The sequence below is a fragment of the Ranitomeya variabilis genome, chromosome 3 (assembly GCF_051348905.1).
Source record: "Ranitomeya variabilis isolate aRanVar5 chromosome 3, aRanVar5.hap1, whole genome shotgun sequence".
NCBI lineage: Eukaryota > Metazoa > Chordata > Amphibia > Anura > Dendrobatidae > Ranitomeya > Ranitomeya variabilis.
The window spans coordinates 28,470,722-28,491,877 of record NC_135234.1 but is presented as its reverse complement, the minus strand read 5'-3'; the positions used below and the strand labels follow the sequence as shown (position 1 = coordinate 28,491,877).

At 42.0% G+C, this 21,156-nt stretch overlaps 1 protein-coding gene across 2 annotated transcripts in view; it reads right to left on the bottom strand.

The window, feature by feature from the left end:
- Positions 1–21,156, bottom strand: part of DSCAM (DS cell adhesion molecule) — a 518,766-nt gene that overhangs the window by 207,758 nt on the left and 289,852 nt on the right. For both annotated transcript variants that reach the window (XM_077293859.1, XM_077293860.1), the window contains exons 16-19: positions 20,770–20,840; positions 12,174–12,414; positions 6,341–6,487; positions 4,067–4,222 (exon numbers count right to left, since the gene is read on the bottom strand). In XM_077293859.1, the coding sequence (XP_077149974.1) occupies positions 4,067–4,222; positions 6,341–6,487; positions 12,174–12,414; positions 20,770–20,840 (615 nt within the window). The remainder of the gene's footprint in view (positions 1–4,066; positions 4,223–6,340; positions 6,488–12,173; positions 12,415–20,769; positions 20,841–21,156) is intronic.

The following is a 21,156-nucleotide window of genomic DNA, read 5'->3' as shown; positions in this document are numbered from 1 at the left end:
GCAATTGGAAATGGATGCGCCATTCCTGGGGCGACGAGGGCTGAAATTCTCAATCTGGAAAGGGGCCAATATCCATGGACCATCCCAGCCTATTAATTTCCGCCCAGAGCTGTCTGATTAGCCTTTGCTGATTATTAAATATCAGGGGGACACCATGCCATTTTTTAGGGTCCCTCATTTTTAATAACTAGTAATGGCTAAGCTGACAGCTGTGAGCTAATATTATTAGGCTGGAAGGTCCATGGATATTGGCCCCTTTCCAGCTCACAGCTGCCTGCTTTCCCTTAGCTTGTTATAAAAAAAAGGATGGGGACCCCATGTCATTTTTTTATATAATGTATTAATTTAATAGGCTAAATAAGGCTAATCACCCTTTAGTGCCACATAAAAGGCACTAAACAGTGCTAGTTTATTATATGTAGGGAATAGAGATGAGCGGTGTTCGAGTCGAACTGTTCGCCAATTTCAAATTCGAGCTGTTTTGGGCGGTGTTCGAGTCGATCGTCGAACCCGAACAATTTGCTTAAAATTCGGCTGTTCGAGTTTCCGTTCGATAACTGTTCATTCACCAAAAGCCTAGTTTGATTTGCACATTAAAACTGTTTATCATTGTTAATGGACTGTTTCACTGTATAGTGGGCGGGGGATAGATCTGTGCTGAAATAACGCCGATCTCCTTTTTTTTTTTCTTTCCCGCATTTACAGAGGGGCGGTGCAGTCTCTCAGCCTATCAGCAGTGCGCACACACACAGCAATGTGCATGTGATGCAGACAAGCAAGGCATGTGTCATTGGCTGTGTATGTCACATGTCACTCCTTGCCCAATGAGAACCAGCCATTTGCCCCGTCGTCACCATTTCCTCACTGCTGCAGCTTAGTGTTAGATGGCACCGCTGCTGCTGTGGGCGCTATACAGTCAAAGAGTCTTTTTTTGCCAGCGAATTTTCTGAGAGATAGGTTTAGGGAGTCGGGAGTTGGGACTAGTTGTAATATCAGCCCTTTTCAGGGTAGGTTACAGCAGTTCATAGCACTGTTTGCCAGGCAGGTCTGAGCCAGTGCCGTGCAAGTGTTAGTCACAGCATTTGGTGTAATCTAGCTCAGCCAATCCTTTTGGGCTAGTAGCATTGTCTGGTAGTCATCTGAGCAGCCCGCCTGTGAAGCTAGCTACACCGCCTGTGTATCTCAATTTTTACGGCATCTAACCCAGTAAATCGTTTTGGGGTTTTGGGCTTAGTAGCAGTGTGTGCACGTTAGCAGAGTAGCTCGCCTGTGAAACAAACTATACCGCCTGTGTATCTCTATTTTCACTGCACCTAATCCAGTTGATAGTTTTGGGCCTAGTAGCATTGTCTGCACGTCAGCAGAGTAGCCCGCCTGTGAAGCAAGCTACACCGCCTGTTTACCTAACTACTATTTTGTAACGGCATCTAGCCCAGGAAATCCTTTTGGGCCTAGTAGAATTTGGTGCTACTCAGCAGCGTACTTCACCCATGAAGCGAGCTACACCACCTGTTTACCTAACTACTATTTTGTAACGGCATCTGGCCCAGGAAATCCTTTTGGGCCTAGTAGAATTTGGTGCAACTCAGCAGCGTACCCCACCCATGAAGCGAGCTACACCGCCTGTTTAGCTAACTACTATTTTTTAATGGCATTTGGCCCAGGAAATCCTTTTGGGCCTAGTAGAATTTGGTGCAACTCAGCAGAGTACCCCACCCATGAAGCAAGCTACACCGCCTTCTTCCTTTCTCAATCTAACCCCTCGGCTCTGGGGTGTCCACTCTCCCTTCAGCTCTCTCCTTCTCACAGGTGGACTACCGCGTGTTTTCACACTGTGGCGAATCTTTTGGGCCCAGGCATAAGAAGTCGTCGAGGTAATGGATAATATGTGCCACCTTACAAACGTCCATGACGACCCATTCGAGGAAGCAACTAAACACCTCAAATAGTGAGCAGGATATGGAGGACCCCATGGGAAAACAGCGATCTATGTAGTATGCTCCTTCACAGAAGCAGCCCAATGGGAGGACACTATTCGGAGGCACAGGTAGTAACCGGAACGCCCCCTCAATGTCTGTTTTGGCCATTAGGGTGCCCCTTCCCAACTTCTTGACCCGCCTGATTGCCTCGTCAAAGGAGGTTCCGCGTCGATGTTGTCGTTTACTGACCTGCCCCTTGGATATGACAAACGGTGGATTAGTCTGAATGTATTGGGTTCCTTTTTTGGCACAACTCCCAACGGGGGTACCACTACGTCTTCTAAGGAAAGTGTTCTGAATGGACCCGCCGCCATTCTACCTAAAGATATTTCTTTTTTGTTGTTGTTTTTGTCAAGACGTCTGGGTGTTGGTAGAGTGAGTTTAGATTTTTACTCCAGCCTTTCTTACCTTTAGAAGGGCATGACATGCCTATATCTGTGTCTCCTCCTCCTTTTACTCCTCCACCTCTTTTCTTTTCGCATGACTATGTGTAGTTGTGACTTTTCCATGTGTTTGTTGTGTCTTCTGATCAGTTTGTCAGCTTTTGGACACCTCTTAAGGTGTTTTCTATGTGTTTTCCATGTGTTTGTGTTTGCCTGCAATTGGTTTCAATGGGGTTCGTCGAACAGTTCGACGAACATCTCCCTGTTCGACGAACCGAACCCGAACACTAGGGAGGTGGCTCATCTCTAGTAGGGAGTTTGTGATATTAAATTTCTACATGACATCTGTCTATCTAATCTATATATCTATCTATTCTACATATCTACTGTATCTATAAATCTATTCTATACTGATGGTTCGGACTGAGTTTATTGCACTTCGCTGATGAAATGTCACATTTCCTATGAGATGGGTGTGTAAAAATCGGACTGCACGAATGGTCCATATGCCATGCCATTTTTTTCTCACAGCCATTGACTTGCATTGGTGAGTCTCGGCCGTTTTACAAATTCCAGCTGAGGAAAAACTTGTAGATGAACACTGCCTCACTGAATAACACTTGTGCAAGATCAATGCGATTTATTCTCGCATTGCACTCCCCAGATTTATACGCAGATGTGAGCAAGCCCTACTACAAAGACACATGCAGCTATCTTCCCATAGTGATCGCTGTCGGAATGCCTGGGTGCTATACTGCTGGGAGCTCAGGGAGGCTGATCAGTTTTGACAATAGGTTTCATAGCAGCCACGGCTTAGTGAAGGCAGCCCGGTCTTCCATTTGTGTCATTAGTATGCCAACAGGCAGACTATATTGGAATACAGAAGTACAGAAATCTATTATAGGAGCAAACATTTGTTAGAGGGACCCTCACACCAATTTAGAAGTTTTGGGGATTCAGATTACAGCCAGACAGAATAAAAGAAGTACACGGGCTGGTGATTTCCAACAATCTCCAACAAGTTCTGGAGTGTTCGTATACTTATACCCTTCATAAATGTAATGTTCCTTACATAAAATTACCTGAAAACAAATAGCAGGGAGTGTCTTACAGTTAAAGCAGTTGCATAGCAGTTATATGGAGACCAAAAGAATACACATTTGGCTTCCGTCTAGTGAATGGTCGCCAGACCACCCTGAAGCAAAGTTCACATGACTTTATTTGCAGTACGAGTGCTGTCTGCAACAAAACTGACATCGCACGGACAGCACTAAGACCGCTGTTATTTAATGGGGCTATTCAGATGAGCATTTAAAAAAAAAAAAGTAAAAAAATTGCAACCTGCACTATTCTATTTGGTGTTACGGATGAGACTTGACTTATCTAGGGGTGCGCAAAAAAAATCATATCCCATAAGGATAACTTTCAGATGTCCGTGATCATCGGTCCGATCTCATATCTGACCGTGTGTCTCCTGGCCTGAGCGGGACAGCTTCATAGGTTTCTATGCGGCTGTCGCACTCGTTCGGAGAAGCGCGGTCCGCCCGTGCATTGCGATAGGAGATCAGACCATTGATCACAGACGACTGAAAGAGACTCTATGAAAAGTTTAATGGCTGCAGGCTGGTACACCCTAATTGCTGTGTCCTTCTCAGCGGGCTGAGACCTTATGCACAGACGGCACAATCTTTGGGCAACTCTTACCATCCTCTTTGGTTCTGACAAATATCTGCTCGCTGCGGACGCCATCACCTGCCCGGGTGAACGCCAGCACCTGGATACTGTAGTTTGTGTATTTCTCCAGTCCGTCCAGCTCCAGTAATGGTTGTGATGTGGTTACGTTTTTTATTTCGCCAAGTTCTGAAATAAGAAGATGCAACAATGAGGTGACATGGTTCTGATACTGATGGGCTACCTTGTACAGGGCTGGGGCTATAGGGTTTTTTTTTTTTGCTGTGCGATGTTCTGCAGAGATGTATGGGTCTTCTTCATGCACTAAAAACAATATCTGAAAAAATATGTTCAAAATGTATTTATTTTTGTAACCAAAACAGCGACACTCGTGTCGATGGCAGCGTCTCTTTTAATTTTAATGTTGATAAAAGTGCTAGAAATGCCTGAGCAGGGAACTAGGAGCCCCAGCGATACCTGTTTGGAGTTGAGTAATAAAAACCCTGCAAATGTGCCTTTTTTGTAGGGGGGGGGGGGGGTGAGTGATTGCTTTCTGGCATTTACTGTGTAGTAAGAATGACCTGGTCATTATGCTCTACGGGTTAGTACTGGTTATGGTGACACCAAATGTATATCATTTTTTTTACTACTTAAAAAAAAACCTTGCAAAAAAATCTCAGAGCCATGACTTGTTTATTTTTCAGTTGATAGAGTTGTATCACTATCTGATGTCCCCACAGGAGGGAGCTCATGAGCTTGTTGCATTCACTACCTGCAATCACTGCTGGATGGAGCTCAGGAGCTTGTTACACTCACTACCTGCAGTCACCACTGGATGGAGCTCAGGAGCTTGTTACATTCACCACCTGCAGTCATGGCTGAAGGGAGCTCAGGAGCTTCTTACATTCACCACCTGCAGTCATGGCTGAAGGGAGCTCAGGAGCTTGTTACATTCACCACCTGCAGTCATGGCTGAAGGGAGCTCAGGAGCTTGCTAAATTCACCACCTGCAGTCATGGCTGAAGGGAGCTCAGGAGCTTCTTACATTCACCACCTGCAGTCCTGGCTGAAGGGAGCTCAGGAGCTTGTTACATTCACCACCTGCAGTCATGGCCGAAGGGAGCTCAGGAGCTTGTTACATTCACCACCTGCAGTCATGGCCGAAGGGAGCTCAGGAGCTTGTTACATTCACCACCTGCAGTCATGGCCGAAGGGAGCTCAGGAGCTTGTTACATTCACCACCTGCAGTCATGGCCGAAGGGAGCTCAGGAGCTTGTTACATTCACCACCTGCAGTCATGGCCGAAGGGAGCTCAGGAGCTTGCTACATTCACCACCTGCAGTCATGGCTGAAGGGAGCTCAGGAGCTTCTTACATTCACCACCTGCAGTCCTGGCTGAACAGAGCTCAGGAGCTTGTTACATTCACTACCTGCAGTCATGGCCGAAGGGAGCTCAGGAGCTTGTTACATTCACCACCTGCAGTCATGGCTGAAGGGAGCTCAGGAGCATGTTTCATTCACTACCTGCAGTCACCACTGGATGGAGCTCAGGAGCTTACTACATTCATTACCTGCAATCACCACTGGATGAAGCTCAGGAGCTTGTTTCATTCACTACCTGCAGTCACCACTGGATGGAGCTCAGGAGCTTACTACATTCATTACCTGCAATCACCACTTGATGAAGCTCAGGAGCTTGTTTCATTCACTACCTGCAGTCACCACTGGATGGAGCTCAGGAGCTTGTTTCATTCACTACCTGCAGTCACCATTGGATGGAGCTCAGGAGCTTGTTTCATTTACTACCTGCAATCACCACTGGATGAAGCTCAGGAGCTTGTTTCATTCACTACCTGCAATCACCACTGGATGGAGCTCAGGAGCTTGTTTCATTCACTACCTGCAGTCACCACTGGATGAAGCTCGGGAGCTTGTTTCATTCACTACCTGCAGTCACCACTGGATGGAGCTCAGGAGCTTACTACATTCATTACCTGCAATCACCACTTGATGAAGCTCAGGAGCTTGTTTCATTCACTACCTGCAGTCACCACTGGATGGAGCTCAGGAGCATGTTTCATTCACTACCTGCAGTCATCACTGGATGGAGCTCAGGAGCTTGTTTTATTCACTACCTGAAGCCACCACTGGAGGGAGCTCTGGAGCTGACTGCTTACTGATTTTATCACTTCAATGTACAAACAATATGCAAAAACTCCTGAGCTCCCTCCAGTGGTGACTGCAGATAGTGACAATTTTATCTTTTAACTCTATGTTTTGTGTTCTAAGGTGAATACAAACACTTACCTCCATCTAGAAGATTTGCCCAGAAGATAACCTTGAACCCCTGGAGGATGCCATTGAGGGCTTCTTTGGAAGGGGTCGACCAGGAGATAGTTATTGTCTCTGGTGAAGTTGCAGCTGCCTGGACATTCTCCGGGGGGCGGCTGGGAACTGAAATGACAAGATATCAGATAAATGTCACCTCTCCATCTAGCGATAGATCCGACATATCATGCGAGAACCCACAGTTGTGGTTTAAGTGACAAATAAGAGCTTCTGCTCCATTAAAAGACGGAGACCAGCTAGCTAGCTCGGAAGCATGCTCCAGCACATATAGTGCTGAGAGAGTTATTAGGCCATTCCAGGGCTGGGTTTTACGAGCAGTCATAAGAGATGGGTGGGAATGACTGCTCACATATCTCTACCCCAGGGTCGTGGTTTGGCAGATAAAATGGAGACAGAGTCTCATTCAGTGTCTGTGGCTGGAGGTGTGGACACTGATCTGAGCGGGCGGACCCGCAGCACTATAGAGACTATTTATTTTCTGTTTGTTTTCACTTTGTGCCAGAAAAGGCTAGCATATGTTAACCCCTTAATGACCGCCGATACGTCTTTGTACTGACCTGAGATATAACAGAATAGAATCCCCTTAAAAGTGGCAATCTGGCAGCAGTTGGCTGTACACTGTAGCTGACAACTTTCTGCATTAGCCACGATCAGCATTTGCACCTTCCATATCTGTTTAACCCCTTAGATGCTCATGTCAATAGTGATTACATATAAATGGTATCACTTTGGGGGTTTTCCAATATACAGGACCCCTAAAGTTACTTCAAACATGGATAGGTCTCTAAAAAAATAAGTTTTGTAAATTTCCTTGAAAAAAAAATGAAAAATTACTGCTACATTTTTAAACCTCCTAAAAGGCTAACAAAATAAAATAACATTTTACAAATTGTGCTGATGTAAAGTAGACATGAGTGAAATAATTGTTTAACATTTTTGTCAAAATTCTGATATTTTTTGTAAATAAACACAAAACATATCGACCTACATTTACCATTATCATAAAGTATAATGTGCCACGAAAAAACAATCTCAAAATCACTGGGATTTGTTGAAGCGTTCCAGGGTTATTACCACATAAAGTGACACTGGTCAGATTTCAAAAATTTGGCTCCGTCACTAAGGGGTTAAAGCAGGTTACATACAGTACAGACCAAAAGTTTGGACACACCTTCTCATTTAAAGATTTTTCTGTATTTTCATGACTATGAAAATTGTACATTCACACTGAAGGCATCAAAACTATGAATTAACACATGTGGAATTACCGTATATACTCGAGTATAAGCTGAGAATTTCAGCCCATTTTTTAGGCTGAAATTGCCTCTCTCGGCTTATACTCGAGTCATACCCAGGGGTCGGCAGGGGACGGGGAGCAGAGCTGTGTAATCATACTCACCTGCTCCCGGAGCGGTCCCTGCACGTCTGTTCCCTGGCGCCGGCAGCTTCTTCCTGTATTGAGCGGTCACATGGTACCGCTCATTACAGTAATGAATATGGACCCGACAACACTCCCATAGGGGTGGAGCCACATATTCATTACTGTAATGAGCGGTACCATGTGACCGCTCAATACAGGAAGAAGCTGCCAGCGCCAGGGAACAGACGTGCAGGGACCGCGCCATGAGCAGGTTAGTATGATGGGGGCAGTGCGCTATATTCACCTGTCCCCGTTCCACCATCGGCACCGCTGTGTCTTCTGCATCCTCTGCAGTGACGCTCAGGTCAGAGAGCGCGATGACGCGATTAGTGTGCACGCCGCCCTCTGCCTGAACAGTCAGTGCAGAGGACGCAGAAGACACAGCGGCGCCGACGGTGGAACGGAGGACAGGTGACTATAGCAAGTGCCTAAGTCCTGAGCGACGAAAGGTGAGTGATTTTTATTTTTTTTTTAAATCGCAGCAACAGCATATGGGGCAAATATCTCTATGGAGCATCTTATGGGGCCATGTGCAGCGTTATATGGGGGCAGCAAATATCTCTATGGAGCATCTTATGGGGTCATAATTAACATTTGTGCAGCATTATATGGGGCATATTTTAACATGGAGCATCTTATGGAGCCCATCATGAACTGTATGGAGCATTATATGGGGCTCCTGATTCAATATGGATATTCAAAAACATTTAACCTACTGATTTCTCAATTAATTTTACTTTTATTGGTACATATTTATATTTTTGACATTTACCGGTAGCTGCTGCATTTCCCACCCTAGGCTTATACTTGAGTCATTAAGTTTTCCCAGTTTTTTGTGGCAAAATTAGGGGTTTTGGCTTATACTCAGGTCGGCTTATACTCGAGTATATACGGTATATACTTAGCAAAAAAGTGTGAAACAACTGAAATTATGTCTTACATTCTAGGTTCTTCAAAGTAGCCACCTTTTGCTTTGAGGACTGCTTTGCACACTCTTGGCATTCTCTTGATGAGCTTCAAGAGGTAGTCACCAGGAATAGTTTTCACTTCACAGGTGTGCGCTGTTAGGTTTAATAAGTGGGATTTCTTGCCTTATAAATGGGGTTGGGACCATCAGTTGTGTTGTGCAGAAGTCTGGTGGATACACAGCTGATAGTCCTACTGAATAGACTGTTAGAATTTGTATTATGGCAAGAAAAAAGCAGCTAAGTAAAGAAAAACGAGCGGCCATCATTACTTTAAGAAATGAAGGTCAGTCAGTCCGAAAAATTGGGCAAACTTTGAAAGTGTCCCCAAGTGCAGTGGCAAAAACCATCAAGCACTACAAAGAAACTGGCTCACATGAGGACCGCCCCAGGAAACAATGACCGGCCAAACTCAGTGCCCTACCAACGTGTGAAAATAAACAATGATTATAAATGATAATACACAAATGATAATAAATATAAGCATAAATTATTGGGGTAAATCACATAAAGTTCTCTTTACATTAGGCAGTGTATAATCCTACTAATAGTGCAGATAAGGTAAATGCCGGTATCGGGTCATCACATCATTTTATCCATATGTGTTGGACCATTGCACACGAGGAAAGACAAATTGTGCCAGAAGGAAAAGAAAAACAAGTTAAAAACAATACAGTACAGTATAGAAATACTCTGTAATAGTGGAAAATGCTCTCTAATTAGTATATAATAAAATTAATGTACACTCAGAAGACCATTTCTATCATTTACCACAAGTGGTCCCAATGAAAAATACTAAATGGAAAAGGCTTTAGAGAATCCCTAACACAAACCACCTGGATTCAGGGCACCCGATCTATACGTCCATTTAGCCTCTTCTCTCCATAAAGCCTTTGTTATTCGATATATCATAAATTGCAGCACATCTGGTGAGATTTATACAGCTAAATGATCCTGCCATTGTTTGTATGTGGCCAAACAGGTCAACAACTCGGGAGACGTATGTTGCGTATTCTGATTTTTTTGGGGTTGTTATTTTTAGATTTTGTTCACATTTTTAATAACAATAAAATGGGTGTAAGATTTACTCATGAAATGAACACCAAAACTATTAATTTTCTTGATTTAACAATTTGGATTGATGATACTGGGAATATCCAGACTAACACATATAGGAAGGAGACTTCCACAGATAGCCTCCTTTACTGGGACAGTTTCCATCTGCTGTCAGTCAAAAAGGGCATCCCCACCGGCCAATACCTTCGAGCGAGGCTACATTGTTCCAGGGAGGAGGACTTTGTGGACGAACGATATACTCTGTATTATTTAGGGAAAGCGGATAGGATTGTACGCCTATAAAAAGAGCATGTCATCGTACATACGAAAAGAGGTCACCTCTTAATAACTAAAAATTTGCACAAAAAAAACCAAAGATTAACCTATTAGATGCATTGCTACCTTCGATCAAGGAGCGTCTATAGTTAAGAAGATATTTTCAAAACATTGGCACCTTTTACAAGAGGACAATGACTTGAAAGTCAGAATTTTACAATATCCCAATGTTTCATATAGAAAAGGCCCCAATGTGAGAAATATGATGGTTCCAAGCCATTCCTCACAAGATAAAAAAAAAATCAAGAATGGCCGGGTGACAAAATCAAACTTTTGGATCATATAGATGCGGTCAGGCGTGTAATGTTATCTCGACTAACAAACAATTTAAAAATCCCCCAGAAAATCCAAAACCTTAGTTATTAGAGATTTCAGAAATGGCACCACATCTGGTGAGATTGATGGAGCTAAATGCTCCTGCCCTTTGTATGTGGACAAAACTGGTCAACAACTCAGGAGGCGCGTGCTGCAAAAGGGGGCTGTGGAGTCGGAAAGCAAAACCATTGACTCCAACTCCGACTCCTCCTCAATTTCCCTGAGTTCCGACTCTGACTCCACAGCCCTGCCTCAATACTGAGAATGCTCATAAAGTGCAGCACAGATTTATCTCAAATAAAAGCCGAACAGAACAGACATTTATAGGACATTTCATAACTTTCCCCAACTACTATGAAAACATTTACAGCACATCCTGCACTGGACGACTGAATCCAATTTATTATATCCTTTAGGAGCCGGTCCATTTTATACCGACTCCACCAAAATGGACGCCGACTCCGACTCCACAGCCCTGGTTGCAACACATCGGTTCTATTAGAAACAATTACTCCTGTGTTACTCTGTATGAGATTCCATCACAGTTCGGACCCTCTGGCCAGGCAGTTTTGGGGTATACAGAAATGTACGCTCAAACACAGAAAAGGTAACCTGGACCTACATCTGTTGAGAGAAGAGGCTAAATGGATGTATAGATTGGGTACCCTGAATCCAGATGGTTTCTACGAGGAATTCTTATTTCTAAAGCTTTTTCCTTTTAACATTATTCATTAAGCTCATGATTGGGACCACTTGTGGTATATGATTGGTTGGAAGGGACCTCCTGGGTCATCTGCTCCATCCCCACTGCTTAATGTAAAGAGAACATTATGTGATTTACACCAATAATTTATGCTTATATATATTATCATTTGCTCTTTATTTGGTTGCAGTTTTATGTTGGACATGGTTCCAATATTAACAAATGCCGACACGCTGAGCATTCTGACACAAGATGACGTGTTATATCTGCTCCATGCTGTCATCATTATAACCAAATATTAGCGCAGCGGAGATAACTTTGGTGCGTTCTACTGTTTAATCATGTCGCTAATATTATGATATGCAGCTGATATCAATTAATTTTGATATGCTAAATAGTTTTGGTATCCAAGACGACGTGTCATATGCTCTCCTATCAGGAAAGTAGCAAAACCTTCAGCTATGAGAAATATCAGGAAGCGCCACGTCACTATTATAACCAGCCAATCATTCTGGTATCTATGAAGGGACGTGTCCCGATATCCAATCATGCCGTGCCATGTGCTCTAGGAAACACTGTCGTGTTTGCCCTATAATGTTGACACCCCGGGGTGTCACTAGTTGATATTTGGCCTTTACATTATATTAGAATCGTTTTGGCAATATAGAGGCAGAACGTTTTATGTTTAGTTTTACTCCATTTTTTAATCCGTAATAAAAGTTAAGTTTTAGGACTTATTAGTGAGGGTTCTTGTTGGGTCATCCCAAATTGTAAATAATTGTTATTTGTAACCCTCCCAATCCCTTAAAAGATCTCCACAATTTGCACATTGGAATTAAAATGTAGAATATTAAAAAGTTGCAGAAGTTTGTTGGTTTATTTTTTGCATAAATCTGAACTATTCCTTTAAGAAGATTTAGATCTCAGGGTTCGCCTGGATCCGGCACCCCTGGCACTCACACGTAGACATGATGATCGCCCTAGTGAAAGTCTTACCATCCTCTAGCGTTGTGGTGATGATTTCCTGAGACGATGGCCCTGTCCCGGCCCGGTTACATGCCTGCACGACCACTCCGTACTGGGTGAACTTCTTAAGATTATCCAAGGTGTACAACTCGCTGTCCCCGGTCGTGTCCACAGTGATGATATTAAACTGATAGTTGCCTCCTGTGCTGTATTCCCGGAAGCCGATTTGATAACCACGGATGATCCCGTTCTGCAGGTGCTTTTTGGGAGCCTTGAATAATAAAAAATAAATAAATAAAAACAAAGGAAAACAGATATATACAGTAGTGCGAAAAAGTGTCTGCCCCTTCCTGATATCTTATTATTTTTGCATGTTTATTACACTTGAATGTTTCAGATCACCAAGCAAATTTATACGTTAGACAAAGATATCACAAGTAATCACATAATGCAGTTTGTAATTGAAAGTCTTTATTATTAAGGGAAAAGGAAATCCAAACCTACAGGGTCCTGTGTGAAAAAGTGATTGCCCCCTAAACTTAATAACTGGTTGGGCCGCCCTTAGCAGCAAAACTGCAATGAAGCATTTGTGATAACTGGCAATGAGTCTTTTACAACGCTCTGGAGGAATTTTGACCCACTCATCTTTACAGAATTGTTGTAATTCAGCCACACTGGAGGTTTCCCGGAGCATGAACCGCCTTTTCAAGTTCATGCCACAGCATCTTAATCATATTAAGGTCAGGACTTTGACTAGGCCACTCCAAAGTCTTAATTTTGTTTTTCTTAAGCCATTCAGAGGTGGACTTGCTGATGTGTTTTGGATCATTGTTCTACTGCATAAACCAAATGCGCTTCAGCTTCACAAACAGATGGCCGGACATTCTCCTTCAGGAGTTTTTGGTAGACACAGAATTCATGGTTCCATTTACCACAGCAAGTCTTCCAGATCCTGAAGCAGCAAAACAGCTCCAGACCATCACACTACCACTACATTTTACTGTTGATATGATGTTCCTTTTCTGAAATGCTGCATTACTTCTGTGCCAGATGTAATGGGACATACACCTTCCAAAAAGTTCAACTTTTGTCTCGCCAGTCCACAGAGTATTCTCTCAAAAGTCTTGGGGACCATCCTAGATGTTGTCTGGCAAATCTGAGAAGAGCCTTTACGTTCTGATTGTTCAGCAGTTGCTTTCATCTTGGAACTCTGCAGTGCAGGCCATTTTTGCCCAGTCTCTTTCTTATGGTAAAGTCATGAAGACTGACCATAACTGAGGCAAATGGGGCCTACAGTTCTTTGGATGTTGTTGTGGGTGGGTGTGACCTCTTGGTTGAATCGTCTCTGCGCTCTTTGGGTAATTTTGGTCAGCTGGCCACTGTTCCATGTTTTCGCCATTTGTGGAAAATGACTCTCACTGTGGTTCGCTGGAGTCCAAAAGATTTAGAAATGGTTTTATCACCTTTTCCAGACAGATAGATCTCAGTTACTTTGCTTGTCATTTGTTCCAGAATTTCTTTTGATCGCGGCATGATTTCTAGCTTTTGAGGATCTTTTGGTGAACTTCTATTTGTCAGGCAGGTAATAATTAATGGATTTCTCGATTGAGAACAGGTGTGGCAGTAATCAGGCCTGCATGTGGCTAGATGTGATAAACCACAGTTAATTTATGTTTTATGTTTTCACACAGAGCCCTGTAGGTTTGGATTTCTTTTTCCCTTAATAATACATTTATTTAAAAACTGCATTTTGTGTTTACTTGTGTTATATTTGCCTAATATTTATATCTGTTTGTTGATCTGACACAATTAAGTGTGACAAACATGCAAAATAATAGGAAATCAGGAAGGGGCAAACACTTTTTCACACCACTTTTTAATACCCATCAAAAACAAAAATTCAATGACAACTTATGGCATGTGGATGAGAAGCAAAACCTGAAAAACAGTATAAATTTGGTATCGTTGTAATCATAGTGACCAAAAGAATAAAGCCGCCTAATCACTTATACCACACGATGAATGGCATAAAAAATAAAACTCAATTTTTCACCTGCTGTTGATTTGTTCATTCTGCCTCCCAAAAATCGCAGTAAGGTTCGGCACACATTTAGCCTACGCTGTACGCCAAGTGATTACACTGGGGTTTCCGTGTAAATCTCTGAAATATGTGATTCAGACAGAACCTCCGGAGGAAGATTCCCTATAATGAGATAGATGGAGGCACTGTGGACACCGTTTGACCTGTGATCCGGCGGTGTCTTTCTTTTTAGGATTGCTTAAAAATGCGGTCTGACATAGTTTTGTGCACTTCAGAAAAGAAGGAAACCGTTGAACAGAGGCCAGACGGAGTTCAGAGTAACTCTGCTGCCTCATTATAGTGAATGGATCCCTCAGGGGTTTCATCTGAATCTGGTATTTTGGAGGTTTAGATAGAAACTCAGATTTAAATGCTCAGCGTAGAACACAATATAACAGTGATCCAAAATGTTATGTACCCCAAAATGCCACCAATAAAAGTTTCAACTCAACCCACAAAAAACAAGTCCCCACTCAGGGCCATCATCTATTAACAGAGATATAAGGGGCTTCCACGTTACTGGTAGCACAAAGGCTCTGGAAAAGCACTATAGTCCCTCGCCCCAAAAAGAAATCCTACAAATTCTGGGTTCCCAAATCCAAATGCCCCACTCTGTTCTGAGCCCCACAGTGTGCCTAAACAGAAGTTTTTACCCATTTCCCTGTGTAAAAATGTCAAATCTGGGGCTAAAACAATCATCGCCCAATAGTATAACTTGTTGCTTTCTACCATATTATAGCAATGAAAACATGGGTCACTGCTGTCCCTTCAACTTACTGTATATATATCTGATAAACCTGAATTTATACTTTTGCATGTGACTAGTATTTTACTTTTACTTTATTTCTAAAATGCAGCAGTAATTATTATCTTTGTTTTTAGGACTGTCTGGAACTATTATTGTCTCGTGCTTCATTATGCACCATTCCATATGAACATTTCAGTGGCAGTTTCTGTATTGTACTTGTTCCATTATTACAGTACAAATTACAATTAATCTATGTGACCACTAGGAGTCACTGTTGTACCTGTATTTATATTGCTGTATTTTTCTATAGCACAAACTGTAATTTTGCTTTTTGATCACTAGGAGTCATTATTGATCCATGGAATGTCTCTGAACTCAATGGATGATGATAAGCTGCTTATATTTCCTATCAATTAAATTTACATCTTTAATGCAAGGGATTTCTCTTGCTGTTTTTTTCTCCCTTTTTATTACTAAAAAATGTTTTATTGTTTTTTATCATATTTTTCTAAATATTTACACTTTTACCATTTAGGCTTTTGCCGCTTCCCCTTTTGTCAGTGATGCAATTTCTCCCGAGTACGCTGATGCCCTATATATGGGGGAAAACTACTGTTTGGGCGCACGGCAGGGCTCAGAAGGGAAGGAGCGACGTTTTGAAACGCAGACTTTGATGGAATTGTCTGAGAGCCATGTCGCCTTTGGATAACCCCTGTTGAGCCTGAACAGTGGAAACCCCCCACAAGTGACACCATTTTGAAAACTATACCCCTCAAGGAATTTATCTAGATGTGCGGTGAGCACCTTCAACCCCAAGGTGCTACACAGCATTTTATAACGTTGAGCCATGAAAATTAAAAAAAGTCAAATTTTTCCAAAAAAATGTTGCTTTAGCCCAGATTTTTTTAATTTCACAAGGGTAATAGGAAAGAAAAAATAGACCATAAAATGTGTTTCCAATTTATCCTGAGTGCACCAATACCCCACATGCGGGGGAAAAATACTGTTTGGACGCACAGCAGGGCTTGGAAGGGAAGGAGTGACATTTTGGCAGGAACAGATTGCGGATGCCATGTCACATTTCCAGAGACCCTGACATGCCAAAACAGCAGAAACCTCGGAAAGAAACACCCACAGAAACTACACCTCTTGAGCAATTCATCTAGCGGCGTATTGAGCATTTTTATCCCTCATGCGATTCACAAAATTGTATAACATTGGGCTGAGTCAATGGAAAATTATTATTATTATTATTATATTATTATTATATTATTTCCACTAAAATGTTGCTTTGGCCTCAAGTTTGTAATTTTAAAAAGGGATAATAGGAGAAAATGAAGGGTACAGTTTGTCTGCAATGCATGAGACCTGTCAGCTTTAGAGATCGCCTGCTAGACCCTCCTGATGGCTGGGTCTTACAGGCCACCGTACCTGGCAGACCTAGAGGTCATCATTTGACATTCGGCTGCCATAACAACCCTTGGCTCTCACATGATCACATGTACCGGAGGGGTGAGAAAAGGAGCCCACTCCCTCTCACAAACTTTTTTTAAATTTTTTTTAAAACTCTTTTTATTGAAAGATTCCACAAAATAATATAACGGGCATGTGACATTGCAGAGTAAAATCAGAGTAATTCATCAAATCTTCATCCACAATATCAATAATAAAATCATACTTTCAATGACAAAACAAACAAATAAAATAAGTAAAATAAAACATTAAACATAATGTATTCTCAGCAGCATTGCACCATCAACCAAGAAGTTCTGTATTAAGGTTCTGATTATGTAATATTTCAGGTTATAACAAGCAAATATTCCTGAGTCCACATAGAGCATCACGTTCATGCACTAAAAAGGAGAAACCTCAGGGATTATATCTCGCAGTTGAAGAAATCACAGCACCGGGGGCTAGGTGCGTCAGGGGTGAATCGCACCACCTTTCCCAAATTCTAGGAAATTTCTGGGGACAGCCTCTGTTCCTGTATAATATGTTCTCACATGGAATTATATCGTTGACTAATTTTCTCCACTGATTGATCGAAGGAGACTTACCCCCCATCCTCAGCGCTATCGCTTTCCTAGCCATAAACAGAGCCTCTCTGAGAAATATTCTGTCATAATGAGACCACATTTCTTCATCCACCACACCCAACACACACAGCTCTGGATTACATTCAACAGGTATCCCAAGTATCCTTTTTAGTGTAAAAATCACATCCTTCCAATATCTTATGATGCTACAATCCCGAATGAGATGCCAAAATCCGCTCCCTCCTCCCCACATCTATGACATTCATCATTTATTCTTCTACCGAATTTATGTAGTCTACTTGGGTTTAAATAGGATTGGTGGAATATATAGAACTGAATTAATTTGTTATTTGCAGCTGGAGACACCATCGTATGCGCCTCCAGTGCTTCATTCCACTGGTCATCAGTGATAGATGGGATTAGGAGCCTCCATTTACCCTCCACAGCCAATTGAGTGGAAGCAATCTTGGAATTTAACAAAAAGGTATACAGGGAGGAAATCACACCTGTAGGTCCCTGGGTTGACAATATTCCTATTAGTGGATATCTAGATATTCGCATTCTAGGAAGCGGGAACGGGTAAGTTATAGCATGTCTCAGCTGCAGATATCTATAAAAATCTCTATGAGGGATTCCCCTCTCACAAACGTCTAAATGCTGCGACCGCTATCAATTGCAGAATTTAGAAGATAACACAGGGTTAACATCATTGGGATCTGAAACAATCAGGTCCAGATGATGTCGGCGGTCAGAGCTTTTGAAAAATGAGCAAAATGTGGTCACTTGTGGGGGGTTTCTGCTGCTTTGGCTGCTCAAGGAGGCTCTCCAACTGTGACATGGTGTCCGCAATCTATTCTACTAAAACTTGTGCTCCAAAAGTCAAATGCTGCTCCTGCCCTTCCGAGCTCTGCCGTGCGCCCAAACAAGAGTTACATATGGGGTATCGGCGTACTCAGAGGAAATTACACGACAAATTGTGGGATCCATTTTATCTTTTTCACCTGGTCAAAAATTTAAAATTGGGGCTAAAGAAACATTCTAGTAAAAACCAAAAAAAAATTCTACAGTAATTTTTTTTTCTTCTAGTTTGAATTAAATCTTGTGAAGCACCCGGAGAGTTAACAAACTTTCTGAATGTGGTTACCGTATATATACTTCGAAGAGGTGCAGTTGTTAAAATGGGGTCTTGTATATAGTTTTTCTGGCATATAAGCCCCTCAAAGTCAATCCAAGAGTGATGTGGTCCCTAAAAATATTTAGTAAATTACTTGAAAAAAAATTAGAACTTGCTGAAAAACTTTTAATTGTTTTAAGAGATATCCAAATCATCGCATTCGTGTTCTCTTTAGATTTTACACAATGTCCCAACATTTTGGGTGGAACTGGGGGTGTCAAATAAAAAAGATAAACCAATAAAAACTATAATAAAATGATAGTGTGGAGGTCAGGGAAACCTCCATACCGCCAGATAGTTCACATCATACCATCAAGTCCTCTGATAACCAATTTTACTTTTTGAAGTTTTAGATATGAATATTTTTAATATTTCTCTTCTTATTGGGGCAATGAAAAATGACTTTTTAAAGTACAAAACTGCATATAAAAAATAGGTAAAAAATATTTAAATATTGAAACTCACTTTATAATTAGTCGGGTTCCACTGACTTTTGGGACTACCGCTAAGGGTTCACTCACACTTGCGTATAAATCGGATATTGCACTCGGACTAATGTTATTCAATGAAAAATTCAATAAAAAAAATTGCATGCAATACGGACCATCAATATGGCGTCCAATTTTTACGGACACATTACAATTCTGTAGCATAGGAATCTGTAAATGGTCCTGCACATTATTAATAGCTGCTGAGTAAAAAAAACTAATTGTACACGTACAGTACAGACCAAAAGTTTGGACACACCTTCTCATTTAAGGATTTTTCTGTATTTTCATGACTATGAAAATTGTACATTCACACTGAAGGCATCAAATCTATGAATTAACACATGTGGAATTATATACTTAACAAAAAGTGTGAAACAACTGAAATTATGTCTTATATTCTCGGTTCTTCAAAGTAGCCACCTTTTGCTTTGATGACTGCTTTGCACACTCTTGGCATTCTCTTGATGAGCTTCAAAAGGTAGTCACCGGGAATGGTCTTCCAACAATCTTGAAGGAGTTCCCAGAGATGCTTAGCACTTGTTGTCCCTTTTGCCTTCACTCTGCGGTCCAGCTCACCCCACACCATCTCGATTGGGTTCGGGTCTGGTGACTGTGGAGGCCAGGTCATCTGGCGTAGCACCCCATCACTCTCCTTCTTGGTCAAATAGCCCTTACACAGCCTGGAGGTGTGTTTGGGGTCATTGTCCTGTTGAAAAATAAATGATGGTCCAACTAAACGCAAACCGGATGGAATAGCATGCCGCTGCAAGATGCTGTGGTAGCCATGCTGGTTCAGTATGCCTTCAATTTTGAATAAATCCCCAACAGTGTCACCAGCAAAGCCCCCCCACACCATCACACCTCCTCCTCCATGCTTCACGGTGGGAACCAGGCATGTAGAGTCCGTCCGTTCACCTTTTCTGCATCACACAAAGACACGGTGGTTGGAACCAAAGATCTCAAATTTGGACTCATCAGACCAAAGCACAGATTTCCACTGGTCTAATGTCCATTCCTTGTGTTCTTTAGCCCAAACAAGTCTCTTCTGCTTGTTGCCTGTCCTTAGCAGTGGTTTCCTAGCAGCTATTTTACCATGAAGGCCTGCTGCACAAAGTCTCCTCTTAACAGTTGCTGTAGAGATGTGTCTGCTGCTAGAACTCTGTGTGGCATTGACCTGGTCTCTAATCTGAGCTGCTGTTAACCTGCGATTTCTGAGGCTGGTGACTCGGATAAACTTATCCTCAGAAGCAGAGGTGACTCTTGGTCTTCCTTTCCTGAGGCGGTCCTCATGTGAGACAGTTTCTTTGTAGCGCTTGATGGTTTTTGCAACTGCTCTTGGGGACACTTTCAAAGTTTTCCCAATTTTTCGGACTGACTGACCTTCATTTCTTAAAGTAATGATGGCCACTCGTTTTTCTTTACTTAGCTGCTTTTTTCTTGCCATAATACAAATTCTAACAGTCTATTCAGTAGGACTATCGGCTGTGTATCCACCAGACTTCTGCACAACACAACTGATGGTCCCAACCCCATTTATAAGGCAAGAAATCCCACTTATTAAACCTGACTGGGCACACCTGTGAAGTGAAAACCATTCCCGGTGACTACCTCTTGTAGCTCATCAAGAGAATGCCAAGAGTGTGCAAAGCAGTCATCAAAGCAAAAGGTGGCTACTTTGAAGAACCTAGAATATAAGACATATTTTCAGTTGTTTCACACTTTTTTGTTAAGTATATAATTCCACATGTGTTAATTCATAGTTTTGATGCCTTCAGTGTGAATGTACAATTTTCATAGTCATGAAAATACAGAAAAATCTTTAAATGAGAAGGTGTGTCCAAACTTTTGCTCTGTACTGTATGACAAGTGACAAGAAAATCGTCACACTTATCTGGATGAAAATCTGAAAGTTTTTTTTATATGCTAGAGAGAGCGAACCCGAAGGCCATATTCTCATTTTCAGAATTTGGTCAGTATTTTACATCAGTATTTTTAAGACAAACAAGCCCTTCTCCAACAATATAGACTTATCAAGATGCAAATAACCTTTTAACCCTCAGAATCTCTCATCTATAAGTGAAAATGTAAGTGACTCACCTTCCAGGTAACCCTGATACTCTGTGAGGACACTGGATCGAGCTGGACTTCCTGAGGCGGGCCGTCAGGTGCTGGGAAAGAGAGGAAAAATAAAAACTCCCTTATTCTGCATATTGGTTCCTGGTGTAAATTATCAGTAAAACTGTGCAACACTATGAAAAGCTCATAATTTATTTGAATAAACAAATGATTACTATGTCCATAACGTACAGTCTCCAGTTTTTACCCTGCGCCTTGTGTTTAAGAACTTCCCCATATTACCACTAGGTGGCAGTGCTGACTGATATACGGATCACATGTGTAGTGCGAATGGTATTAATATCTTTGCAACACAGACGGGTATAATAGAAGTATTGAAGTGTATTATCTGGGCCAGCAATGGACACT